We start from the raw sequence: 27,678 nt of genomic DNA on the forward strand, positions 1-27,678 counted from the left end.
ACACATCTCCTCCTCTGCGGTTCCTTGCGGAGATTTTGAACTCAACCCAGGTATTTTGTGCTTGAAAGAGACATTTGTTGCTTTTAAGAGACTAAAGACACTTTATATCATTTTTGCAGTGATATTTCAAAATATATTTATTGCAACCTAATCGTTTTGACCTATATCTTAATAGATGAATATTATATATTTTTCTAAACAGTGTGTGGTGTAATGCTGTGGTGTTCTTCTGTGTTATTGCATGATTTAACGCACAAATACTTTGCACATTACCTTCCACCTTAAGCCTGACTGCTCATTGCCAAGCTACCAGAGGGTGGGCACTGGATAATTTGGATTGTGTGTGACTTACCCTGACTAGAGTGAGGGTCGTTGCTTGGACAGGGGGTAAACTGACTGCCAACCAAAGACCCCATTTTTAACACACCCCTATAGAAGGCCCTCCAGCCCTGAGGGCAGGGTGCAAAGTACTTGTGTGTGAGGGCACCTCTGCACTAGCAGAGGTGTCCCCACGACCTCCAGGACCATTTTCCTGGACTTCGTCTGTGCAGGGATGCCATTTTACATAGTCACTACCTATGTACAGATATATAATGGTAAGTACAAACATAGGCATGTTTGGTATCAAACATGTTGGAATCATACCCTGAGGCTTTTGCAAGCATTGGTTGTATGATTCCATGCACTCTGGGTGCTCCTCAGAGGAACCCCAGGATTGCCATTTCAACCTTCTGAGGTTTTCCAGGCAGCCCCAGCTGCTGCCAACTCACAGACAGGTTTCTGGCCCCCTGTTGCTTGAAACGTTTGAGCCCCTGAAGGCAGAACAAAGGATTTTCTTTGGGAGAGGGGTGTTACTGGCTTGGGAGCGGTAGCCTCCCCAAGCCACTGGAAATGCTTTGAAGGGCATAAACCAGTCAACACTGGTTCAGGGACCCCCAGTCCCTGCTCTGTCACGAAACTAGATGAAGGAAAGTGAAGTGACCACTCCCCTGTCCATCACCACCCCAGGGGTGGTTCTCAGAGCTCCTCCAGAGGGTCCCTGGGTTTTGCCATTCTTGGATTCAAGGTTGGCAGGGAACTCTGGGAGCATCTGAGTGCCCAGTACCAGCAGGTGATGTCACAACTGTCCCCGATTGCAAGACTCCAGCAGGAATCCTCTGCATCCTCCACTTCAACTTCTCACTGAAGAAACTGCATCTGGACCCTTCAGTAACTCTACAAGCTGCAACAAAGAAGCAAGACGCCTTGTGCAACATTGTATCTCTGACTTCTGCCAGCAACTGCAATTGTTTCCCGGTTGTGCATCCTCTGAGGACATCCCGTCTTCAGCCTGCACCAGAAGAGCGAAGGATCTCCCTTGGGGTGAATGAGTCACTCCCCTGCTTCTGCAGACACCAACTGCAACAACGACCGCTGCGTGGATCCCCTCTCCTGCTGAGCTGCGTGGATCCTGCATCACAGAAGGTGGACTGAAGTGGTCCCGATGGTCCTCACGTCCAACTGTCCAACTTTGGTGGAGGTAAGAGTTGCCGCCCCAAGCAAGACAGTACTCCCGTGCACTGCGTGTTTTGCAAATGTCAAGGCTTGTTGGCATACTTCCTCCAAATTCTTCATACATCTTATAGCTCCATCCCCCAGCACTCTATCCTGCAAAGCACAGCTTCCTGAGTGGTTCTCCGGCAGTGTGGGAGCCTTTGTCGTAGTGCTCCATGGGCCTCTTTTGCACCTTCCTTGTCCCCGTGCTGTGGGATTATGGTGTGGGATGCCAGGTCTTCTGTGGGCTCTCTGAGTTGCTGAGGGACCCCTCCTGGGTAGAGCCTACCTGGCACTTCTTGGTCCTGGGCTGCGCCATTTTCCGCTAACCACGAGCTTTGCGGATGCCAAGGCTTGTTGGTGGACTCCAACGACACAAACCTGACTGCAATCCTCCATCCAGCGTGGAACACCAGTTGCACCAACCAGGAACCCGACTTCATCTTCTTGGGTGTAGTACTGACTTTCCTTCTTCACCTGTGGTTCTTCTTTGGCACCTTCCTCCGGGTTAGCAGGGGCTCCCGTTCTTCCAGGACTCTTCTGTGCTTCTTGGACTTGGTCCCCTTCTTCCACAGGTCTTCTTGTCCAGGAATCCACTGTTGATGTCTTGCAGTCTCTTCTGGGTTTTGCATAATTCTTATTCTCCTTTCTGTGTGTGTCTGTGAAACTTACTGTGTTTGACTCCTGCTTTCCTGGTCACTGGGGTGGGTTCTAGAATTTCCTTGGGGTTTTCCAGTACTCCCAGCTTCCCTCTACACACTTCTCATTCCACTATCTGAGTATATGGTTTGTGATCCCCCCTAGGCCCAATTCTAACTATTGTGATGTCCACTAATTGCACTGTTTTCTAACTGTTTATATGCCTATTTCTGCATACTAGTGTATGTAATTTGTGTAATACTTACCTTCTAAGGGAGTATAGTCTCTATGGTATTTTTGGTATTTGTATCACCAAAATAAAGTACCTTTATTTTTGTAACACTGAGTATTTTCTTTCATGTGTTTGAGTACTGTGTGACTACAGTGGTATTGCATCAGCTTTGCTTGTCTCCTAGATAAACCATGGCTGCTCATTCACAGCTACCTTTAGAGAGCCTGGCTTATAGCCACTGCCTACATTTCACTAATAATGGATAACTGTACCTGGTATAAAGTGTAAGTATCATAGGTACCCACTACAAACCAGGCCAACCTCCAACAGAAATCTTCACCATGACTTCGTCCAGCTACTCCCCAACGATGACTCTCCCTCCTTGAACAATGCCTGCCGCCTTGCCCCATTGAACTTTACCTTCTCTGAACATTTTTCTTCAAATTTCGATAAGTCCAAAGGTAAGCACCCACCTGGCCCAATCCACTTCTATCTGACTCTCTCACCATTGCCGTTGGTCATTTTTTTAGACTTTGACTCGGTTTTGTACTGCTAGATGTCCACGGTTGGTGCTTTGCACTGTCTTTTAAAAATTCATAACACCAGATTTTTGTCATTTTGGGATCAATTAACTTATTAAAATGCATTCTATTTTTCTAATTTGGTATGGGATTTTTCTTGTGTTGTGTTTTCACTTTCTTACCTTTTGTGGCTGCATAAATATGATACACACGTGTAATCGGACACATTATGCCTGAGTGCTTCTTACTGAAGTTGGTCACTGTCTCCTCTGATTGTTGGTGTTCTGGTCACTGGTTTTTCTGCCTGTTTGTCCATATTAGTCACTGTTTCCTCTGCTTGTTGTTTGTTTTTGTCACTGTTTTCACTGTTGTTATTTTTGTTACTGTTCTCACTGTTTCACTTTTCACTACCCACTCTCTTCACTGTTCTCGATGCTGGTTTTATTTTCATTCATTGCTTGCCTTTTCCTGTCATTCCCCTCCTGCCTGATTCTGCTGCCACAAGTCCCACCAGCCCGCAACACCCAGCGCCCCTTTTTTTCCCCAGGACCTACTCAATCGAGGCAGCTGCATGGTCGCGCTGAAGGTGAGCTGAAGGCACACCAAAGGCAAGCTTGTCTGTGCCTGTCCATGGCTGCACTGTCCTCAGCACCAGGAATCCTAGCCCTCCGCCCACCCACTGATACTCCACCATCAAGCTCCGTGCACTGGACCTTAGGATGCCATAACAATAACTGCTCCATCACCTCCGCCCAATCGACTGAAGGACCCTCCACCTGCCAAAACTGCCACTTCTCCTGCAACACAGCTCCATGTGCCTACACAGGAGCTCGCACCATGGCCACCCATGAAGACCACAAACACACTGGAACGCCAGTTCTTCTTAATGCCTGGTCCTCTGCAAACATGTCATAGAAATCTGGGACACAATCACCACCCTCTCCTTTGATGTAATTTTCATCACAAAACATGGCTCAACACTTCCCTTACCCCCAACATCACCACTGTGACACCAGATGGCTACAAGACGATACATCGAGACCGCGCAAAGAAACCTGGGAGAGGTATCATCATCCATTGCATCGCCACTGAAGATGACCCCAAACCTATCATGGAACATGTCGATTTCCAACTCCTAACCGATTCCAAGACGAGCATCAGAGGCACCCAAACCTACAGACCCCCTGGAGCTCGACCCGCATTCTGCAATGCCATCTCCAACTTCATCGCCCGCTAGCTATCAATTCCAAGCACTACATATAGCTCACAATCCTCAACTTCTATCTCGATGACCATGAAAAACACCAACTCAACCAAGTTCCTTGGAAGTATGAGCAACATTGGCCTCACCCAACTGGTCATCAACCCCACACACGGTGCAGGACACACACTGGACCTGAGCTTCACATCCACTAACAGAGTCAAGTACAGCCATGTCACCAAACTCACCTGGACCAACCACACCATTGTCCACCTCACCATCACAGGCCACCAGGGCACCACCAGTAAGGCCCCAGCTTCTCTCACCGCAGCTGGAAGAATGTGACTGAGACCCAGTGGATAAAGTCCCTTAACACCACGCAGCCTGAAGCCGCATCAGACCTTGAGCAGGCAGTTCAGAACTTTACCGACTGAATCACCAAATGTACTAACACAATTCCCACTATGAAGCCAGCCAAAACCAACAAAGCCTGAACAGAAGCCAGCTGGTATACCTTAGAACTCTGAATCATAAAGCAAATGTCACGAGAAGCAATAGCGCACCACCAAAAACTCCTCAAATCGAACCGCCTACAAATCAGCTCTTAACAAATACCATGAAAGCATCAAGGCAACATTAAGAGTAGCCCTCCCAAACCACATTAAAACAAGTGCCAACCACACAAAGGTACTCTTCAATATAGTCAGGGAGTTCATTGTTAACAACTCGGACCCACACACCAGCCACGTTATCACCACATGGACTCTGCTCACCGCTCAGACCATCTGAGCCATCATGTCCCCCATCCACTCCAGAGCACCTACTGACCCCTGCCCTCACCACTTTTCCAACCTCAGATACAAGGAAATCAGCACTGAACTCACCAGCATCTTCACCACCTTCACCACCTTGGCGCCCTTCCTTGACAAATGGAAACACACAGAGATCAGACCCCTCCTGTAGAAGCCCTCTACAAACCCCAGTGAACTAAGAAAATTGCAGCCCCATCTTACTGCTCCCGTACCGTGCCAAGGTCCTGGAGAAGGACATCAATCACCAGCTTACCTAACACCTGGAGAAAAACACCCTGATCAATGCCTTCCAATGTGGCTCCCACCCCAACACAGCACGGAGACTGCCTTGATTGCAGCCACCGGAGACATCAGGTCTCTCCTCGACTGCAGTTAGACTGCAGCCCTGGTCCTCCTCAACTTATCAGCGACATTTGACACTGCGTCTTAACACACCCTCATCAACAGACTCAACAGCATTGGCACCCAGGGGAATGCTCTCAAGTGGATTGCATCTTTCCTCACAGGATGAATACAAAGATCCCGTCGGCCACCCTTCACCTCTGATCTGTGGCGTACCCCAAGGATCGTCTCCCACCTCCACCCTATTCAATAGGTACACAACTCCTCTCGCAGACATTGTCAGAACCCACGGACTCACCATCATTTCATATGCAGACAACACACGACTTCTGCAACACCATGACTAGTGTAGTTAACTGGATGAGGACCAACTGCTCAATTCAGACAAGATGATGTTACTGATCATTGGGGAAGATCACCTCCCCTTAGGACAACAGTTGCAGGCTCTCTGAGCTCAGACCCACACCAACAGACCACGCCAGCAACCTCAGCATCATCCTCGATGACAGACTCACCATGAAGTGCCAAATCAACATGATCGCCTCCTCCTGCTTCCCACGCCCTCATCACCAGCCGGCTAGACTATGGCAACACTGTCTACTCTGGCATCAACACTTCTCAGGAGACTTCAGAACTACAGAACACAGTGACCAGACTCATACTTGACCTTCCTACATCACCCCCAACTCAAGAACCTCCACTGGCTCCGCATCCAGAAGAGATGCCAGTTTAAACTTCTCACACATGCCTACAAGGCTTTACATGACCAAGGACCGGCCTACCTCAACCACGTCATAAACTTTCATCAATGTCCAGAACACCTGTGCTCCTTTGCCCTGAGCCTCACACACACCTCACACATCCATCATAGCATCAGTGGGTATTGGTCCATCTGCAACATCCCAGCCAAGACCTGGAATGGCCTACCTCTCCACCTGCGACCAGCTCCCTCCCTGGTGGACTTCAGATGCAGACTCAATACCTGCCTCTTCAATTAAAGCCTGTGAAACACCAGCGCCTTGATAGGTTTCTTTAGTGAGTTTTGTGATTAACCCTGACAGGGATTGTGGATGTTGCTTGAGTAGAGTCAACACCCTACTCAACCAACAACCCAATTTCTCACATGATGGTTTTAGAACCACAATAATATTGCCTCAAAAATGAATCCTCTAGCTACCAACTTTTAAAAATATCTTTTAACAGTTAACAAAAAACACAGGTTTTTTTTCTGTGAATCGTAACTAACTGCAGAGGTGGTAAGACAGGGTTGCACCTTTATATAGACGGTTATTGAATGTAAGTTAGTGATGAGACCTATGTTGTAATCTGTATGTTTATCACCTACTGGCCATACTCCTTTTACTTTACTTCTTTCACACAATCTTTCCCACCCTCTAACTCTTACTTTCTGTCCCTCTCTCTCTGACATCCTTTATGTGACACTTTTTAAAATATTTTTTATTATTGCCATCTTATTTTTCTTATGTTTTATTCCAGGTATGAAGCTAAAACTCTAATATTAAAGCAAGGACATCTGCCCATTGAATGTTATCTAATTCTGTCTGGAAACCTCAAGGTCACATATGAAGATGTGAATTCTAAAAATCAACAACTAACCAATGAAACGCTGAATGAGATTGAGGAAGGAGATTTCTTAGGGGTATTTTTTTCAACCTTTTGAACACTTTGAATATGCATTTATGATATATTTTGTTTTAAAATATATGATTAATAATACCTGTTCTGAATGTAAACTGTTTTGAATGACTGTCTATAACACAATGGCAGTTAGCACTGTGTAATTATAGTTAGAACCAGGTTGTAAATTGATTTTTCTGATTTGGTAATGACTTTGACACTGTTTGATGAATCTTCATGAAAGTTTACACAAAAAAGATTCATACAGCTCAGCTCCTTCTTGAAAAGCTTTGGGGTGATTTTTCAAGGGGGGGGCCCAAATGTGTTTTCCCCAGACAATTTTCCCAGGAAAATTGAATAAGGCTACAGCCAAAACGTCAGAATGGTATTTCATCAACTTTGGAATAAAACTAGAATTTTACCCAGAAAGCATGCTTTTGTATGGAGTTTCTCTTTACTTTTTTTCCCACATGGAGGCTACGCTGTGGCAAGTTACTGGTGCAGGTGAGTCCCCCAGAACATCTTTTCCTTCGTCAAGGAAGCAACGGGTCCATCTTTTGTTTCCCTTTCACATGTGGGGTTTCCGGACTGCACAAAGGATTGTGGGGTGACTGCACACAGGATTGTGGGGCGAATTGTATTGTAGTGTATTGTAATAGTATTTATATAGCGCTTACTACACCTGAAGAGGCGTCAAAGCGCTTTTCGGCGAGTAGCACACTACTCCGGAACCCAACAATAATTTGTGATGGATTAGTATCAGGAAATGTGAGTACAATTTTTGTATTATTATGAGTTAATTTGAGCCACGGATATGAGAGTTTGTTAGTTAGATTAACTGGAGTAATGGAGGGGTGGAGGAGGAAAGAAATCCAGAAGTGTTAATTGGGATTATATCCCTCATTTACTCATCCCAAAGGATTGGAATGAGTAAAGGGGGATGGAGGAGGGAAGAATCTGTGGAAGGGATAGGGAGATCATAGTAGCAGGGTGAGATAAATGAGGGTGGATTTAGTAGGATTATTTGGGAGGTCATGATAGTAGAGTGAGGTTTGGTGAGTTAGATGTGGAAGCGGAGGGAAGAGCTTAGGCAGAGTTATTTAGGAGATGAAAGTAGTAGAATGGATTTGGGATGAGTCAGAGTGGGAATGGAGGATAGATTGATAGAGACATGACATATGATGATGGGTAGATAAGTGTGATAAGTTGAGAGCAGGGATTCATAGATATCTAGTATAACAACCCACCCAGGAGCCATGCAATGACCCACGAACATGGCAAGCACAGAACATACACTCATACATACATATATACACACACACACACACACACACACATACACACATGAATACACACACATATGCACACCTATACGTACATACAATACATAAATAGAACCATGGGCAAATATACTTAGTCAAACAGGTTTAAAGAGTGTGTGTGTATTTTATTGTAATGACATAGTAGTGATACATATTTTCTAAACACCTATACATAACTAGAAATATACACATAATCAGAAAGAATATTTATCAACATAGCTATATGCAGTCCATAGTTGTTTGAATATGGTGGTTGTAAAGGAAAGAGCCAACTCTTGAGTAGTTTTCTGAAGACAAGAAAGTTATCTGTGGCTCTTATAGTTTGGGGGAATGAATTCCATAGTTTGGCTGCTTGAACAGAGAAGGATATACCACCTATAGTCTTTTTCTTGTATGATGGTGTTCTAAGGCGGGGTGCCAATCTTGAGCTGAGGTTTCTTTGTTGGATGCATTTGGTTATTTTGTTTCTGATAAAAAGTGGTCCAGTTCCATGTATAGCTTTGTGGGTGATGCAAAGAAGCTTAAAAGTGCTTCTTCTGGCAACGGGTAACCAGTGTAGTGCTCTCAAGGCAGGGGAGATGTGGGCTTGCTGCTTTTCATTTAATAGTAGCCTGGCTGCGGAGTTCTGAATACGTTGTAGTTTTTTCATTATAGATAGAGATGATGGTAGAGGCCATTGGCATAATCCAGTATGGATAGTACAAGCGAGATAGTAGCTTCCACCTTGTGTGGAAATCCGAGGTGGGGAAGATGCGTCGTAGAATCAAGGTCATGAAGCTTGTTTGTGCTAATTTGTCCACTTGGGCATTCATAGTTAACTTAGAATCCATGGTGATTCCAAGGTTTTTAACTTCCTTGGATAATTGAGGAGGTCGTCCGATATCGTCAGGCCAGACGCACAGAGGGTCATAACTTTTCCAGTCACCACATATGAGTATTTCTGTTTTGGAGGTATTTCGTTTGAGATGGCTCCAGGTCATCCACTGATCAACGGCTCTGAGGCAACTGAAGATTTCTGAGTTTTCAATGTTTTTGGGGCATTCTAATTTAAGTAGTATTTGTGTGTCATCTGCATAGTTGTAGCATGTGAGATGAAAATCATTGATCAGTTCTGGTAATGATATCATGTAGATGTTGAAAAGCAAAGGTGAGATGATTGATCCTTGGGGGACCCCTGTTTTTGTGAGGTAGGGTTTAGATGAGAAGGGGGGCGAGTAGATGATATTAGATCTTTTTTGAAGATAGAAAGTAATCTAGTCGAGAGCAGTCCGTTGTATGCCGGCTTCGTGGAGTCTTTGAATTAGGGTGTCATGGTCAACCGTATCAAAGGCAGCCGAGAGGTTCAAGAGAAGTAGTGCAGCAACTCCATTGCGGTTGACTGTGTTTTTAAGATCATCCCAGAGTTCTATGAGTGCGGTTTCAGTGCCTCTTTCTGGGTGGAATCCAGTTTGGAAGTCTGAAAGTATAGAATTGTCTTCAATGAATTATGACATCTGGCTGCATGCTGCTCTTTCTATCAATTTCCCCAGGAAAGGTCCAGTTGTGATTGGTCTGTAGTTGTTGGGGTCCTGCGGGTCTAGGTTTGTTTTCTTTAATGACAGTCGTATGTATGCCTTTTTCAGGTCAACAGGAAAGGTTCCTGTAGTTAAAGAGTTGTTGATGATTCTTGTTACACGTGTGGCAGCAGAAGTAGATAAAAGAATGTTCTTGAAGATTTGTGGTGGACAAGGGTCAGAAGGGTGACCGGAAGGCCTGCTAGCTTTGACCAAATCCATAAATTCACCTTGGGATATTTGTTGGAAGGACTGTAGAGGCTAGGTTGGTTTATTCTCAGAGGGTATTTTAGGAAAGAGGTTGGTGCTGATGGTTTTCTTCTTTTTTAACCCCTTCTGTGCCCAGGACGTAATGGTTACGTCCTGAGGCACAGTGCTGCTGTGCCCAGGACGTAACCATTACGTCTTGTGCACAGAGCCCAGAGGGAGCGCTCTCGCTCCCTCTGTGAGGTTCCCCCCCACCCCCCCAAGTCAGGGATGGAAGGGGAAGCCCTTCCCCTCCCGCCCCCGACCCCCCCAACCCCCCCTGTGACGTCAGCGCGCGAGCGCGCGCTGATTAGTCAAAGGGTCTCCCCCATCGCGCTGGAAGCAGAGCTTCCAGCGCGATTGAAAAAGAAATGCTTTTGCATTTCTTTTTCAATCCCATGGGGGAGGCCACGAGAGGCTTCAAAGGGAAGGAAATGTATTTCCTTCCCTTTGAAGTCTCTCACAGGTTTCAAAAGCCGGATTGCTTGCAATCCGGCTTTTGAAACCCCACTAGACACCAGGGATTTTTTTTTTTTCCTTGAAATTGGCAAAAGGGAGCGACCCCTTGGGCAAGGGTCGCTCCCAGGGGGGCATTTTTTTAGGAAGGCCTTTTCTGCTCCCCCTGGGGGCAGATTGGCCTATTATTAGGCCGATCTGCTCCAGGGGGGGCAGAAACCTCTAGGCACCAGGGACCTTTTTTTTTTTGTGATGATTTCTTTTTTTTTAGGTGGGGAGCGATCCCTTAGGCAAGGGTCGCTCCCCTACGGGGCAATATATATTTAGGCCATTTCTGCCCCCCTTGGGGGCAGATTGGCCTATTTTGATAAGGCCAATCTGCCCCCAAGGGGGGCAGAAACCATTAGACACCAGGGAGTTTGTTTTTGCGCGCGAATGTCACGCAACAAAGCGACCCCTTTGGCAAGGGTCGCTCCCAGGGGGGGCAATTTTTTGGGAAGGCCTTTTCTGCCCCCCCTGGGGACAGATCGGCCTATTATTAGGGGGGGCAGAAACCTCTAGGCACCAGGGATCTTTTTTTTTCTTTTTTTCTTTTTGTTATGTTTTCTTTTTTTTTTAGGTGGGGAGCGACCCCTTAGGCAAGGGTCGCTCCCCTCGGCCGATTTTAGGTCAATCTGCCCCCAAGGGGGGCAGAAACAACTAGGCACCAGGGATCTTTTTTTTGCGCCGTCACACAAGGGGAGTGACCTTGTAGTCAAGGGTCGCTCCCCGGGGGGGGTAGGGGTGGGGGGGGCAAAATTATTTTAGGCCATCTCTGCCCCCCCTGGGGGCAGATCGGCCTATTGGTATTAGGCCGGTCTACCCCCAGGGGGGGCAGAAACCTCTAGGCGCCAGGGCAAATTTTTTTTTTGTGTTTTTTTTATTGGTTTGGTGTTTTTTTTTAGAGAAGGGGAGCGACCCATCAGGCAAGGGTCGCTCCCCTGTGGGGCAAATTGTGTTTAGCCCATTTCTGCCCCCCTTGGGGGCAGATTAGTCGATTTTAGGTCAATCTGCCCCAAGGGGGCAGAAACCACTAGGCACCGGGGATTTGTTTTTTGGCGCCAATGTCACGCAGGGGGAGCGACCCCGTAGGCAATGGTCGCTCCGGGGGAAAGGGAGGTGGGGGTTCAGGGGGCAAATTTATTTTAGGCCATTTCTGCCCCCCCTGGGGAGGCAGAAACCTCTTGTTGCCAGGGCAAAAAAAAAATGTGTGTTTTTTTTTTGTTTGTTTGGTTTTTTTTTTAGATGGGGAGCGACCCATCAGGCAAGGGTCGCTCCCCTGGGGGGCAAATTGTGTTTAGACCATTTCTGCCCCCCTTGGGGGCAGATTGGTCGATTTTAGGTCAATCTGCCCCAAGGGGGCAGAAACCGCTAGGCACCGGGGATTTGTTTTTTGGCGCCAATGTCACGCAGGGGGAGCGACCCCGTAGGCAAGGGTCGCCCCGGGGGAGAGGGGGGGTTTGGGGGTGGGTGTTCGGGGGGCAAATTTATTTTAGGCCATTTCTGCCCCCCCTGGGGGCAGATCGGCCTATTATTAGGCCTATCTGCCCCCAGGGGGGGCAGAAACCTCTTGTTGCCAGGGCACATTTTTTTTTTGTGTTTTTTTTTTTGTTTGTTTGGTTTTTTTTAGAGATGGGGAGCGACCCATCAGGCAAGGGTCGCTCCCCTGGGGGGCAAATTGTGTTTAGACCATTTCTGCCCCTCTTGGGGGCAGATTGGTAGATTTTAGGTCAATCTGCCCCAAGGGGGCAGAAACCACTAGGCACCGGGGATTTGTTTTTTGGCGCCAATGTCACGCAGGGGGAGCGACCCCGTAGGCAAGGGTCGCTCCGGGGGGGGGGAGGGGGGTGTTCGGGGGGCAAATTTATTTTAGGCCATTTCTGCCCCCCCTGGGGGCAGATCGGCCGAAACCTCTTGTTGCCAGGGCAAATTTTTTTTTTGTGTTTTTTTTTTGTTTGTTTTTTTTTTTTTTTAGAGATGGGGAGCGACCCATCAGGCAAGGGTCGCTCCCCTGGGGGGCAAATTGTGTTTAGACCATTTCTGCCCCCCTTGGGGGCAGATTGGTAGATTTTAGGTCAATCTGCCCCAAGGGGGCAGAAACCACTAGGCACCGGGGATTTGTTTTTTGGCGCCAATGTCACGCAGGGGGAGCGACCCCATAGGCAAGGGTCGCTCCGGGGGCGGGGGGTGGATGTTCGGGGGGCAAATTTATTTTAGGCCATTTCTGCCCCCCCTGGGGGCAGATTGGCCTATTATTAGGCCGATCTGCCACCAGGGGGGGGGGCAGAAACCTCTAGGCGCCAGGGCAAATTTTTTTTGTGTGTTTATTTTTTTTGTATGTTTGTTTTTTTAGAGATGGGGAGCGACCCATCAGGCAAGGGTTGCTCCCCTGGGGGGCAAACTGTGTTTAGACCATTTCTGCCCCCCTTGGGGGCAGATTGGTCGATTTTAGGTCAATCTGCCCCCAAGGGGGCAGAAACCACTAGGCACCGGGAATTTGTTTTTTGGCGCCAATGTCACGCAGGGGTAGCGACCCCGTAGGCAAGGGTCGCACCTGGGCAGGGGGGGTTTGGGGGGGTGGGGGGTCAAATTTATTTTAGGGCATTCCCCCCCCCCCCCGGGGCCGGCTGAGCTAGAGGCCAAAATCCACAGGTAGGCACTTTGCAAAAAACACCTCTGTTTTCTGTGAAAAAATATGTTGCGTTTTGGGCCATTTCCTTTTGTGGGCGCTAGGCCTACCCACACAAGTGAGGTACCATTTTCATGGAGAGACTTAGGGGAACGCTGGGTGGAAGGAAATTTGTGGCTCCTCTCAGATTCCAGAACTTTCTGTCACCGAAATGAGAGGAAAAAGTGTTTTTTAGCCAGATTTTGATGTTTGCAAAGAATTCTGGGTAACAGAACCTGGTCAGACAGAGCCCCGCAAATCACCCCATCTTGGATTCCCCTAGGTCTCTAGTTTTCAAAAATGCGCTGGTTTGCTAGGTTTCCCCAGGTGCCGGCTGAGCTAGAGGCCAAAATCCACACGTAGGCACTGTTTTCTATGAAAAAATGTGATGTGTCCACGTTGTGTTTTGGGCCATTTCCTGTCGCGAGCGCTAGGCCTACCCACACAAGTGAGGTATCATTTTTATCGGGAGACGTGGGGGGAACGCTGGGTGGAAGGAAATTTGTAGCTCCTCTCAGATTCCAGAACTTTCTGCCACAAAAATGTGAGGGACATGTGTTTTTTTAGCCAAATTTTGAGGTTTGCAAAGGATTCTGGGTAACAGAACCTGGTCCGAGCCCCGCAAGTCACCCCTCCTTGGATTCCCCTAGGTCTCTAGTTTTCAGAAATGCACAGGTTTGGTAGGTTTCCCTAGGTGCCGGCTGAGCTACAGGCCAAAATCTACAGGTAGGCACTTCGCAAAAAACACCTCTGTTTTCTTCCAAAATTTTGGATGTGTCCACGTTGCGCTTTGGGGTGTTTCCTGTCGCCGGCGCTAGGCCTAACCACGCAAGTGAGGTATCATTTTTATCGGGAGACTTGGGGGAACGCTGGGTGGAAGGAAATGTGTAGCTCCTCTCAGATTCCAGAACTTTCTGCCACAGAAATGTGAGGGACATGTGTTTTTTTAGCCAAATTTTGAGGTTTGCAAAGGATTCTGGGTAACAGAACCTGGTCCGAGCCCCGCAAGTCACCCCTCCTTGGATTCCCCTAGATCTCTAGTTTTCAGAAATGCACAGGTTTGGTAGGTTTCCCTAGGTGCCGGCTGAGCTAGAGGTCAAAATCTACAGGTAGGCACTTCGCAACAAACACCTCTGTTTTTTTCCAAAATTTAGGATGTGTCCACGTTGCGCTTTGCGGTGTTTCCTGTCGCCGGCGCTATGCCTACCCACGCAAGTGAGGTGTCATTTTTATCGGGAGACTTGTGGGAACGCTGGGTGGAAGGAAATTTGTAGCTCCTCTCAGATTCCAGAACTTTCTGCCACAGAAATGTGAGGGACATGTGTTTTTTTAGCCAAATTTTGAGGTTTGCAAAGGATTCTGGGTAACAGAACCTGGTCCGAGCCCCGCAAGTCACCCCTCCTTGGATTCCCCTAGGTCTCTAGTTTTCAGAAATGCACAGGTTTGGTAGGTTTCCCTAGGTGCCGGCTGAGCTAGAGGCCAAAATCTACAGGTAGGCACTTCGCAAAAAACACCTCTGTTTTTTTCCAAAATTTAGGATGTGTCCACGTTGCGCTTTGGGGTGTTTCCTGTCTCCGGCGCTAGGCCTACCCACGCAAGTGAGGTATCATTTTTATCGGGAGACTTGGGGGAACGCTGGGTGGAAGGAAATTTGTAGCTCCTCTCAGATTCCAGAACTTTCTGCCACAAAAATGTGAGGGACATGTGTTTTTTTAGCCAAATTTTGAGGTTTGCAAAGGATTCTGGGTAATAGAACCTGGTCCGAGCCCCGCAAGTCACCCCTCCTTGGATTCCCCTAGGTCTCTAGTTTTCAGAAATGCACAGTTTTGGTAGGTTTCCCTAGGTGCCGGCTGAGCTAGAGGCCAAAATCTACAGGTAGGCACTTCGCAAAAAACACCTCTGTTTTTTTCCAAAATTTAGGATGTGTCCACGTTGTGCTTTGGGGTGTTTCCTGTCGCCGGCGCTAGGCCTACCCACGCAAGTGAGGTATCATTTTTATCGGGAGACTTGGGGGAACGCTGGGTGGAAGGAAATTTGTAGCTCCTCTCAGATTCCAGAACTTTCTGCCACAGAAATGTGAGGGACATGTGTTTTTTTAGCCAAATTTTGAGGTTTGCAAAGGATTCTGGGTAACAGAACCTGGTCCGAGCCCCGCAAGTCACCCCTCCTTGGATTCCCCTAGGTCTCTAGTTTTCAGAAAGGCACAGGTTTGGTAGGTTTCCCTAGGTGCCGGCTGAGCTAGAGGCCAAAATCTACAGGTAGGCACTTCGCAAAAAACACCTCTGTTTTTTTCCAAAATTTAGGATGTGTCCACGTTGCGCTTTGGGGTGTTTCCTGTCGCCGGCGCTAGGCCTACCCACGCAAGTGAGGTGTCATTTTTATCGGGAGACTTGGGGGAACGCTGGGTGGAAGGAAATTTGTAGCTCCTCTCAGATTCCAGAACTTTCTGCCACAGAAATGTGAGGGACATGTGTTTTTTTAGCCAAATTTTGAGGTTTGCAAAGGATTCTGGGTAACAGTACCTGGTCCGAGCCCCGCAAGTCACCCCTCCTTGGATTCCCCTAGGTCTCTAGTTTTCAGAAATGCACAGGTTTGGTAGGTTTCCCTAGGTGCCGGCTGAGCTAGAGGCCAAAATCTACAGGTAGGCACTTCGCAAAAAACACCTCTGTTTTTTTCCAAAATTTAGGATGTGTCCACGTTGCGCTTTGGGGTGTTTCCTGTCGCCGGCGCTAGGCCTACCCACGCAAGTGAGGTATCATTTTTATCGGGAGACTTGGGGGAACGCTGGGTGGAAGGAAATTTGTAGCTCCTCTCAGATTCCAGAACTTTCTGCCACAAAAATGTGAGGGACATGTGTTTTTTTAGCCAAATTTTGAGGTTTGCAAAGGATTCTGGGTAACAGAACCTGGTCCGAGCCCCGCAAGTCACCCCTCCTTGGATTCCCCTAGGTCTCTAGTTTTCAGAAATGCACAGGTTTGGTAGGTTTCCCTAGGTGCCGGGTGAGCTAGAGGCCAAAATCTACAGGTAGGCACTTCGCAAAAAACACCTCTGTTTTTTTCCAAAATTTAGGATGTGTCCACGTTGCGCTTTGGGGTGTTTCCTGTCGCCGGCGCTAGGCCTACCCACGCAAGTGAGGTATCATTTTTATCGGGAGACTTGGGGGAACGCTGGGTGGAAGGAAATTTGTAGCTCCTCTCAGATTCCAGAACTTTCTGCCACAAAAGTGTGAGGGACATGTGTTTTTTTAGCCAAATTTTGAGGTTTGCAAAGGATTCTGGGTAATAGAACCTGGTCTGAGCCCCGCAAGTCACCCCTCCTTGGATTCCCCTAGGTCTCTAGTTTTCAGAAATGCACAGGTTTGGTAGGTTTCCCTAGGTGCCGGCTGAGCTAGAGGCCAAAATCTACAGGTAGGCACTTCGCAAAAAACACCTCTGTTTTTTTCCAAAATTTAGGATGTGTCCACGTTGCGCTTTGGGGTGTTTCCTGTCGCCGGCGCTAGGCCTACCCACGCAAGTGAGGTATCATTTTTATCGGGAGACTTGGGGGAACGCTGGGTGGAAGGAAATTTGTAGCTCCTCTCAGATTCCAGAACTTTCTGCCACAGAAATGTGAGGGACATGTGTTTTTTAGCCAAATTTTGAGGTTTGCAAAGGATTCTGGGTAACAGAACCTGGTCCGAGCCCCGCAAGTCACCCCTCCTTGGATTCCCCTAGGTCTCTAGTTTTCAGAAATGCACAGGTTTGGTAGGTTTCCCTAGGTGCCGGCTGAGCTAGAGGCCAAAATCTACAGGTAGGCACTTCGCAAAAAACACCTCTGTTTTTTTCCAAAATTTAGGATGTGTCCACGTTGCGCTTTGGGGTGTTTCCTGTCGCCGGCGCTAGGCCTACCCACGCAAGTGAGGTATCATTTTTATCGGGAGACTTGGGGGAACGCTGGGTGGAAGGAAATTTGTAGCTCCTCTCAGATTCCAGAACTTTCTGCCACAAAAGTGTGAGGGACATGTGTCTTTTTAGCCAAATGTTGAGGTTTGCAAAGGATTCTGGGTAATAGAACCTGGTCCGAGCCCCGCAAGTCACCCCTCCTTGGATTCCCCTAGGTCTCTAGTTTTCAGAAATGCACAGGTTTGGTAGGTTTCCCTAGGTGCCGGCTGAGCTACAGGCCAAAATCTACAGGTAGGCACTTCGCAAAAAACACCTCTGTTTTTTTCCAAAATTTAGGATGTGTCCACGTTGCGCTTTGGGGTGTTTCCTGTCGCCGGCGCTAGGCCTACCCACGCAAGTGAGGTATCATTTTTATCGGGAGACTTGGGGGAACGCTGGGTGGAAGGACATTTGTAGCTCCTCTCAGATTCCAGAACTTTCTGCCACAGAAATGTGAGGGACATGTGTTTTTTTAGCCAAATTTTGAGGTTTGCAAAGGATTCTGGGTAACAGAACCTGGTCCGAGCCCCGCAAGTCACCCCTCCTTGGATTCCCCTAGGTCTCTAGTTTTCAGAAATGCACAGGTTTGGTAGGTTTCCCTAGGTGCCGGCTGAGCTACAGGCCAAAATCTACAGGTAGGCACTTCGCAAAAAACACCTCTGTTTTTTTCCAAAATTTAGGATGTGTCCACGTTGCGCTTTGGGGTGTTTCCTGTCTCCGGCGCTAGGCCTACCCACGCAAGTGAGGTATCATTTTTATCGGGAGACTTGGGGGAACGCTGGGTGGAAGGAAATTTGTAGCTCCTCTCAGATTCCAGAACTTTCTGCCACAAAAATGTGAGGGACATGTGTTTTTTTAGCCAAATTTTGAGGTTTGCAAAGGATTCTGGGTAATAGAACCTGGTCCGAGCCCCGCAAGTCACCCCTCCTTGGATTCCCCTAGGTCTCTAGTTTTCAGAAATGCACAGTTTTGGTAGGTTTCCCTAGGTGCCGGCTGAGCTAGAGGCCAAAATCTACAGGTAGGCACTTCGCAAAAAACACCTCTGTTTTTTTCCAAAATTTAGGATGTGTCCACGTTGCGCTTTGGGGTGTTTCCTGTCGCCGGCGCTAGGCCTACCCACGCAAGTGAGGTATCATTTTTATCGGGAGACTTGGGGGAACGCTGGGTGGAAGGAAATTTGTAGCTCCTCTCAGATTCCAGAACTTTCTGCCACAGAAATGTGAGGGACATGTGTTTTTTTAGCCAAATTTTGAGGTTTGCAAAGGATTCTGGGTAACAGAACCTGGTCCGAGCCCCGCAAGTCACCCCTCCTTGGATTCCCCTAGGTCTCTAGTTTTCAGAAATGCACAGGTTTGGTAGGTTTCCCTAGGTGCCGGGTGAGCTAGAGGCCAAAATCTACAGGTAGGCACTTCGCAAAAAACACCTCTGTTTTTTTCCAAAATTTAGGATGTGTCCACGTTGCGCTTTGGGGTGTTTCCTGTCGCCGGCGCTAGGCCTACCCACGCAAGTGAGGTATCATTTTTATCGGGAGACTTGGGGGAACGCTGGGTGGAAGGAAATTTGTAGCTCCTCTCAGATTCCAGAACTTTCTGCCACAAAAGTGTGAGGGACATGTGTTTTTTTAGCCAAATTTTGAGGTTTGCAAAGGATTCTGGGTAATAGAACCTGGTCTGAGCCCCGCAAGTCACCCCTCCTTGGATTCCCCTAGGTCTCTAGTTTTCAGAAATGCACAGGTTTGGTAGGTTTCCCTAGGTGCCGGCTGAGCTAGAGGCCAAAATCTACAGGTAGGCACTTCGCAAAAAACACCTCTGTTTTTTTCCAAAATTTAGGATGTGTCCACGTTGCGCTTTGGGGTGTTTCCTGTCGCCGGCGCTAGGCCTACCCACGCAAGTGAGGTATCATTTTTATCGGGAGACTTGGGGGAACGCTGGGTGGAAGGAAATTTGTAGCTCCTCTCAGATTCCAGAACTTTCTGCCACAGAAATGTGAGGGACATGTGTTTTTTTAGCCAAATTTTGAGGTTTGCAAAGGATTCTGGGTAACAGAACCTGGTCCGAGCCCCGCAAGTCACCCCTCCTTGGATTCCCCTAGGTCTCTAGTTTTCAGAAATGCACAGGTTTGGTAGGTTTCCCTAGGTGCCGGCTGAGCTAGAGGCCAAAATCTACAGGTAGGCACTTCGCAAAAAACACCTCTGTTTTTTTCCAAAATTTAGGATGTGTCCACGTTGCGCTTTGGGGTGTTTCCTGTCGCCGGCGCTAGGCCTACCCACGCAAGTGAGGTATCATTTTTATCGGGAGACTTGGGGGAACGCTGGGTGGAAGGAAATTTGTAGCTCCTCTCAGATTCCAGAACTTTCTGCCACAAAAGTGTGAGGGACATGTGTCTTTTTAGCCAAATGTTGAGGTTTGCAAAGGATTCTGGGTAATAGAACCTGGTCCGAGCCCCGCAAGTCACCCCTCCTTGGATTCCCCTAGGTCTCTAGTTTTCAGAAATGCACAGGTTTGGTAGGTTTCCCTAGGTGCCGGCTGAGCTACAGGCCAAAATCTACAGGTAGGCACTTCGCAAAAAACACCTCTGTTTTTTTCCAAAATTTAGGATGTGTCCACGTTGCGCTTTGGGGTGTTTCCTGTCGCCGGCGCTAGGCCTACCCACGCAAGTGAGGTATCATTTTTATCGGGAGACTTGGGGGAACGCTGGGTGGAAGGACATTTGTAGCTCCTCTCAGATTCCAGAACTTTCTGCCACAGAAATGTGAGGGACATGTGTTTTTTTAGCCAAATTTTGAGGTTTGCAAAGGATTCTGGGTAACAGAACCTGGTCCGAGCCCCGCAAGTCACCCCTCCTTGGATTCCCCTAGGTCTCTAGTTTTCAGAAATGCACAGGTTTGGTAGGTTTCCCTAGGTGCCGGCTGAGCTACAGGCCAAAATCTACAGGTAGGCACTTCGCAAAAAACACCTCTGTTTTTTTCCAAAATTTAGGATGTGTCCACGTTGCGCTTTGGGGTGTTTCCTGTCTCCGGCGCTAGGCCTACCCACGCAAGTGAGGTATCATTTTTATCGGGAGACTTGGGGGAACGCTGGGTGGAAGGAAATTTGTAGCTCCTCTCAGATTCCAGAACTTTCTGCCACAAAAATGTGAGGGACATGTGTTTTTTTAGCCAAATTTTGAGGTTTGCAAAGGATTCTGGGTAATAGAACCTGGTCCGAGCCCCGCAAGTCACCCCTCCTTGGATTCCCCTAGGTCTCTAGTTTTCAGAAATGCACAGTTTTGGTAGGTTTCCCTAGGTGCCGGCTGAGCTAGAGGCCAAAATCTACAGGTAGGCACTTCGCAAAAAACACCTCTGTTTTTTTCCAAAATTTAGGATGTGTCCACGTTGCGCTTTGGGGTGTTTCCTGTCGCCGGCGCTAGGCCTACCCACGCAAGTGAGGTATCATTTTTATCGGGAGACTTGGGGGAACGCTGGGTGGAAGGAAATTTGTAGCTCCTCTCAGATTCCAGAACTTTCTGCCACAGAAATGTGAGGGACATGTGTTTTTTTAGCCAAATTTTGAGGTTTGCAAAGGATTCTGGGTAACAGAACCTGGTCCGAGCCCCGCAAGTCACCCCTCCTTGGATTCCCCTAGGTCTCTAGTTTTCAGAAAGGCACAGGTTTGGTAGGTTTCCCTAGGTGCCGGCTGAGCTAGAGGCCAAAATCTACAGGTAGGCACTTCGCAAAAAACACCTCTGTTTTTTTCCAAAATTTAGGATGTGTCCACGTTGCGCTTTGGGGTGTTTCCTGTCGCCGGCGCTAGGCCTACCCACGCAAGTGAGGTGTCATTTTTATCGGGAGACTTGGGGGAACGCTGGGTGGAAGGAAATTTGTAGCTCCTCTCAGATTCCAGAACTTTCTGCCACAGAAATGTGAGGGACATGTGTTTTTTTAGCCAAATTTTGAGGTTTGCAAAGGATTCTGGGTAACAGTACCTGGTCCGAGCCCCGCAAGTCACCCCTCCTTGGATTCCCCTAGGTCTCTAGTTTTCAGAAATGCACAGGTTTGGTAGGTTTCCCTAGGTGCCGGCTGAGCTAGAGGCCAAAATCTACAGGTAGGCACTTCGCAAAAAACACCTCTGTTTTTTTCCAAAATTTAGGATGTGTCCACGTTGCGCTTTGGGGTGTTTCCTGTCGCCGGCGCTAGGCCTACCCACGCAAGTGAGGTATCATTTTTATCGGGAGACTTGGGGGAACGCTGGGTGGAAGGAAATTTGTAGCTCCTCTCAGATTCCAGAACTTTCTGCCACAAAAATGTGAGGGACATGTGTTTTTTTAGCCAAATTTTGAGGTTTGCAAAGGATTCTGGGTAACAGAACCTGGTCCGAGCCCCGCAAGTCACCCCTCCTTGGATTCCCCTAGGTCTCTAGTTTTCAGAAATGCACAGGTTTGGTAGGTTTCCCTAGGTGCCGGGTGAGCTAGAGGCCAAAATCTACAGGTAGGCACTTCGCAAAAAACACCTCTGTTTTTTTCCAAAATTTAGGATGTGTCCACGTTGCGCTTTGGGGTGTTTCCTGTCGCCGGCGCTAGGCCTACCCACGCAAGTGAGGTATCATTTTTATCGGGAGACTTGGGGGAACGCTGGGTGGAAGGAAATTTGTAGCTCCTCTCAGATTCCAGAACTTTCTGCCACAAAAGTGTGAGGGACATGTGTTTTTTTAGCCAAATTTTGAGGTTTGCAAAGGATTCTGGGTAATAGAACCTGGTCTGAGCCCCGCAAGTCACCCCTCCTTGGATTCCCCTAGGTCTCTAGTTTTCAGAAATGCACAGGTTTGGTAGGTTTCCCTAGGTGCCGGCTGAGCTAGAGGCCAAAATCTACAGGTAGGCACTTCGCAAAAAACACCTCTGTTTTTTTCCAAAATTTAGGATGTGTCCACGTTGCGCTTTGGGGTGTTTCCTGTCGCCGGCGCTAGGCCTACCCACGCAAGTGAGGTATCATTTTTATCGGGAGACTTGGGGGAACGCTGGGTGGAAGGAAATTTGTAGCTCCTCTCAGATTCCAGAACTTTCTGCCACAGAAATGTGAGGGACATGTGTTTTTTTAGCCAAATTTTGAGGTTTGCAAAGGATTCTGGGAAACAGAACCTGGTCCGAGCCCCGCAAGTCACCCCTCCTTGGATTCCCCTAGGTCTCTAGTTTTCAGAAATGCACAGGTTTGGTAGGTTTCCCTAGGTGCCGGCTGAGCTAGAGGCCAAAATCTACAGGTAGGCACTTCGCAAAAAACACCTCTGTTTTTTTCCAAAATTTAGGATGTGTCCACGTTGCGCTTTGGGGTGTTTCCTGTCGCCGGCGCTAGGCCTACCCACGCAAGTGAGGTATCATTTTTATCGGGAGACTTGGGGGAACGCTGGGTGGAAGGAAATTTGTAGCTCCTCTCAGATTCCAGAACTTTCTGCCACAAAAGTGTGAGGGACATGTGTCTTTTTAGCCAAATGTTGAGGTTTGCAAAGGATTCTGGGTAATAGAACCTGGTCCGAGCCCCGCAAGTCACCCCTCCTTGGATTCCCCTAGGTCTCTAGTTTTCAGAAATGCACAGGTTTGGTAGGTTTCCCTAGGTGCCGGCTGAGCTACAGGCCAAAATCTACAGGTAGGCACTTCGCAAAAAACACCTCTGTTTTTTTCCAAAATTTAGGATGTGTCCACGTTGCGCTTTGGGGTGTTTCCTGTCGCCGGCGCTAGGCCTACCCACGCAAGTGAGGTATCATTTTTATCGGGAGACTTGGGGGAACGCTGGGTGGAAGGACATTTGTAGCTCCTCTCAGATTCCAGAACTTTCTGCCACAGAAATGTGAGGGACATGTGTTTTTTTAGCCAAATTTTGAGGTTTGCAAAGGATTCTGGGTAACAGAACCTGGTCCGAGCCCCGCAAGTCACCCCTCCTTGGATTCCCCTAGGTCTCTAGTTTTCAGAAATGCACAGGTTTGGTAGGTTTCCCTAGGTGCCGGCTGAGCTACAGGCCAAAATCTACAGGTAGGCACTTCGCAAAAAACACCTCTGTTTTTTTCCAAAATTTAGGATGTGTCCACGTTGCGCTTTGGGGTGTTTCCTGTCGCCGGCGCTAGGCCTACCCACGCAAGTGAGGTGTCATTTTTATCGGGAGACTTGGGGGAACGCTGGGTGGAAGGAAATTTGTAGCTCCTCTCAGATTCCAGAACTTTCTGCCACAGAAATGTGAGGGACATGTGTTTTTTTAGCCAAATTTTGAGGTTTGCAAAGGATTCTGGGTAACAGAACCTGGTCCGAGCCCCGCAAGTCACCCCTCCTTGGATTCCCCTAGGTCTCTAGTTTTCAGAAATGCACAGGTTTGGTAGGTTTCCCTAGGTGCCGGCTGAGCTAGAGGCCAAAATCTACAGGTAGGCACTTCGCAAAAAACACCTCTGTTTTTTTCCAAAATTTAGGATGTGTCCACGTTGCGCTTTGGGGTGTTTCCTGTCGCCGGCGCTAGGCCTACCCACGCAAGTGAGGTATCATTTTTATCGGGAGACTTGGGGGAACGCTGGGTGGAAGGAAATTTGTAGCTACTCTCAGATTCCAGAACTTTCTGCCACAAAAATGTGAGGGACATGTGTTTTTTTAGCCAAATTTTGAGGTTTGCAAAGGATTCTGGGTAACAGAACCTGGTCCGAGCCCCGCAAGTCACCCCTCCTTGGATTCCCCTAGGTCTCTAGTTTTCAGAAATGCACAGGTTTGGTAGGTTTCCCTAGGTGCCGGCTGAGCTAGAGGCCAAAATCTACAGGTAGGCACTTCGCAAAAAACACCTCTGTTTTTTTCAAAAATTTAGGATGTGTCCACGTTGCGCTTTGGGGTGTTTCCTGTCGCCGGCGCTAGGCCTACCCACGCAAGTGAGGTATCATTTTTATCGGGAGACTTGGGGGAACGCTGGGTGGAAGAAAATTTGTAGCTCCTCTTAGATTCCAGAACTTTCTGCCACAGAAATGTGAGGAATATGTGTTTTTTTAGCCAAATTTTGAGGTTTGCAAAGGATTCTGGGTAACAGAACCTGGTCCGAGCCCCGCAAGTCACCCCTCCTTGGATTCCCCTAGGTCTCTAGTTTTCAGAAATGCACAGGTTTGGTAGGTTTCCATAGGTGTCGGCTGAGCTAGAGGCCAAAATCTACAGGTAGGCACTTCGCAAAAAACACCTCTGTTTTCTTCCAAAAATTTGGATGTGTCCACGTTGCGCTTTGGGGCGTTTCCTGTCGCGGGCGCTAGGCCTACCCACACAAGTGAGGTATCTTTTTTATCGGGAGACTTGGGGGAACATAGATTAGCAAAACAAGTGTTATTGCCCCTTGTCTTTCTCTACATTTTTTCCTTCCAAATATAGGAGAGTGTGTAAAAAAGACATCTATTTGAGAAATGCCCTGTAATTCACATGCTAGTTTGGTCACCCCGGAATTCAGATATGTGCAAATAACCACTGCTCCTCAACACCTTATCTTGTGCCCTTTTTGGAAATACAAAGGTTTTCTTGATAGCAATTTTTTAATCTTTATATTTCAGCAAATGAATTGCTTTATACCCGGTATAGATTGAAAACGCACGTCAGGGTGCAGCTCATTTATTGGCTCTGGGTTCCTTGGGTTCTTGATGAACCTACAAGCCCTATATATCCCCGCAACCAGAGGAGTCCAGCAGATGTAACGGTATATTGCTTTCGATAATCTGACATTGCAGGGAAAAGTTACAGAGTAAAACGTAGAGAAACATTTCTGTTTTTTTCACCTCAATTTCAATATTTTTCTTTTTCAGTTGTTATTTTCTGTAGGAAACCCTTGTAGGATCTACACAAATGACCCCTTGCTGAATTCAGAATTTTGTCTACTTTTCAGAAATGTTTAGGTTTCTGGGATCCAGCATTGGTTTCATGCCCATTTCTGTCACTGACTGGAAGGAGGCTGAAAGCACCAAAAACTGCAAAAATGGGGTATGCCCCAGTAAAATGCCAAAATTGTGTTGAAAAATTGGGTTTTCTGATTCAAGTCTGCCTGTTCCTGAAAGCTGGGAAGCTGTTGAGTTTAGCACCGCAAACCCTTTGTTGATGCCATTTTCAGGGGAAAAACCACAAGCCTTTTTCTGCAGCCACTTTTTCCATTTTTTTTGAAAAAAACGAAATTTTCACTGTATTTTGGCCAATTTCTTGGCCTCCTTCAAGGGAACCCACAAAGTCTGGGTACCTCTAGAATCCCTAGGATGTTGGAAAAAAAGGACGCAAATTTGGCTTGGTTAGCTTATGTGGACAAAAAGTTATGAGGGCCTAAGCGCGAACTGCCCCAAATAGGCAAAAAAAGGCCCGGCACAGGAGGGGGAAAAGGCCTGGCAGCGAAGGGGTTAAATAGGAGTCCAATGTGTCTGCCTTGGTTGTGTAGTGAGTTGCCAATTTGTTTGTGAAATCTTGAGTAGTGGGATGACTTCCTGCCATGCATGTAGGTTTTTGAAATTAATTGAGAATTAAAAAAAATTCCTTGGTTGTAGATTTAGCATTTTGAATTCTGTCTGAGTAGTACCTTTTTTTAGCTTTTTTGATTGATGATTTGTACATTCTGTTAAGTTTGTGTAGCTGCAGTTTGTCTTGAATGTTGTTTGTTTTGAGCCAGGTCCGCTGCAACTTTCTGATTTGTTGCTTTATCTTTTTAAGCTCTGTGTTTCTCCAAGGTGTTGGTTTTCTTTTGTCGTGTTTAGTTTTTCTGAGTGGTATTAGGATATCAAAAGCTTCCTGTAACCACTCAAAGTTTTGGAACAGAATTAATTGTATCTAGATCTGTGTTGGCTGTTAGTTGTGTTTCTAAGTCATCAAAATTGAGTTTGCTCCATGGTCGATAGGTGCATGTATGTAAGTAGTTGTGGGTGTGTTGATTTGTGGAGTTTTATGTTGGAAAGTTATCAAATGGTGGTCTGATCAAGTGATTGGCGTGATGCTATGAACGGTAACTAGTTCAGGCTTAGCAAAAATTACATCTAGGATGTGTCCAGTGGTGTGTGTGGGATTGTGTACAATCTGATGTAGGTTCAATGCGACTAGGCCAGTGGTGATAGCTTTTGGATGGGGCATATTGGGTTTGTCAAACCAAATGTTTAGATCCCCAAGAATGCATAGGTTGGCGTATAGTGTTACAAGGTTTGAGCATGTATCTAGAAAAACATCTGGGAATGTGGAGTTGTTAGGTGGAGGTCTGTAAAGGAGGAGAAAGTTACAGGAGGTAGTTGGAGCAGGTGGCATCTGTGAGGAGGGCTTCACGACCTTGTATGGAGATGTTGTCTGTTTTACTGAGGTTTATAGCAAGTCCACCTCCTCTTTTGCCTATACGGTTTTGTGTGATGGTTTGATAGCCCGGCGGAAGGGTTTTGTGCAACACTGGGGCCATGTCATCTCCCAACCAGGATTCAGTTATGAATAGTAAGTCCGGTTTTGTGTCTGTGAGCAGGTCGTAGATGTGGTGCTTTTTTTTTTTAAAGTGATCGAGCATTTATGAGCTGGCAGTTTAGAAAAGGTGTGTTAGTGGTAGTGTTGTTTTTTTTAGGAGAAGGGTAAGTAGTATAATATGAGCTTGAAGCAGGATTGTTGCTAGTTGTGATGACTGTTTGAGGCTCACGATAGTCTTGCTTTTCAATATAGTGTTCCTCTTCCAGCAGGTTAAGGAGGCATTTGTGGGTCTGTGTGTGTGGTGGACTTGGTGGCTGAGAGAGACATGAAGAGTGTACTGTTTTTTTGTAGGGTAGTCTTATTAAGTAATAGACAAGGGGATGTGAGGTTGTTAAGAGTGGCAAATTGTTTATTTTGTTTGCGTCTGTTTAGTGTGGATGGAGTATGGGTTTGGGGTGGTGGGGGAGCATGTGGATCATGATGTAAGACTCTAAATTGTGCAATGCACGAGAGGCGAGTGAATGAAAGTTGCTGGGTTGGGGTGCTTGTGGTAGTGTTTGTGAAGAGTGGGAAAGTAGGGGTAAAGATAGGACAGGACTTGTATTCTTTGTGTAGTCCTGAGGGTGGGAGTGGGTGTGATAATAAGAATAATAAAAGTTTGTGTTGATTTGATGTGCTGATGTGTGTGGTCTGTATAGTTTTTGTGGAATAGTGAGAGGGGATATTGGTGTAGTTGTTTTTGGTGATGAATTTGTATATGAGATAGTGCTGGTGAGTGGAATTAGAGTGTTAGATGGGGTGTTGATGTGTTTTGGAGATGAATGTACAAGGTGTGTAAGAGGTGATGAATGTGTGTGACTCCTTTGTCCAAAGGTGCCTCACCTTGTTGCCGCAGAATGGACAAATGACCTTCAAACAGCCTTCCTGATATGAGTGGAACTTTTGGCGAGTCTTACAGGTACAGCAGATCATAACATTGCTTAACGATTTTGATTAACCATTTGTTGAATGTTATGTTTTGCCATCCATGTTGATGGAGGTCATAACTTATGCGGTCTTCAACGGGGTGGCCATACACTGCAAACAGGGAAACAGAATGGGCTGAGAGCTGCAGCAGGATGGAAGGATGACTGGGCAGTATGTTGCCCTTGAGAGCCTGGATGCCG

General features: G+C 47.3%; 1 protein-coding gene across 1 annotated transcript in view; it reads left to right on the top strand.

Annotated features, from left to right (window-relative positions):
- LOC138246379 (cyclic nucleotide-binding domain-containing protein 2-like) overlaps positions 1-27,678 on the top strand; it is a 1,069,494-nt gene that overhangs the window by 169,679 nt on the left and 872,137 nt on the right. Inside the window, exon 6 of the mRNA XM_069200950.1 lies at positions 6,778-6,940. Coding sequence (XP_069057051.1) covers positions 6,778-6,940 — 163 coding nt within the window. The remainder of the gene's footprint in view (positions 1-6,777; positions 6,941-27,678) is intronic.

The sequence above is a fragment of the Pleurodeles waltl genome, chromosome 1_2 (genome assembly GCF_031143425.1).
Source record: "Pleurodeles waltl isolate 20211129_DDA chromosome 1_2, aPleWal1.hap1.20221129, whole genome shotgun sequence".
NCBI lineage: Eukaryota > Metazoa > Chordata > Amphibia > Caudata > Salamandridae > Pleurodeles > Pleurodeles waltl.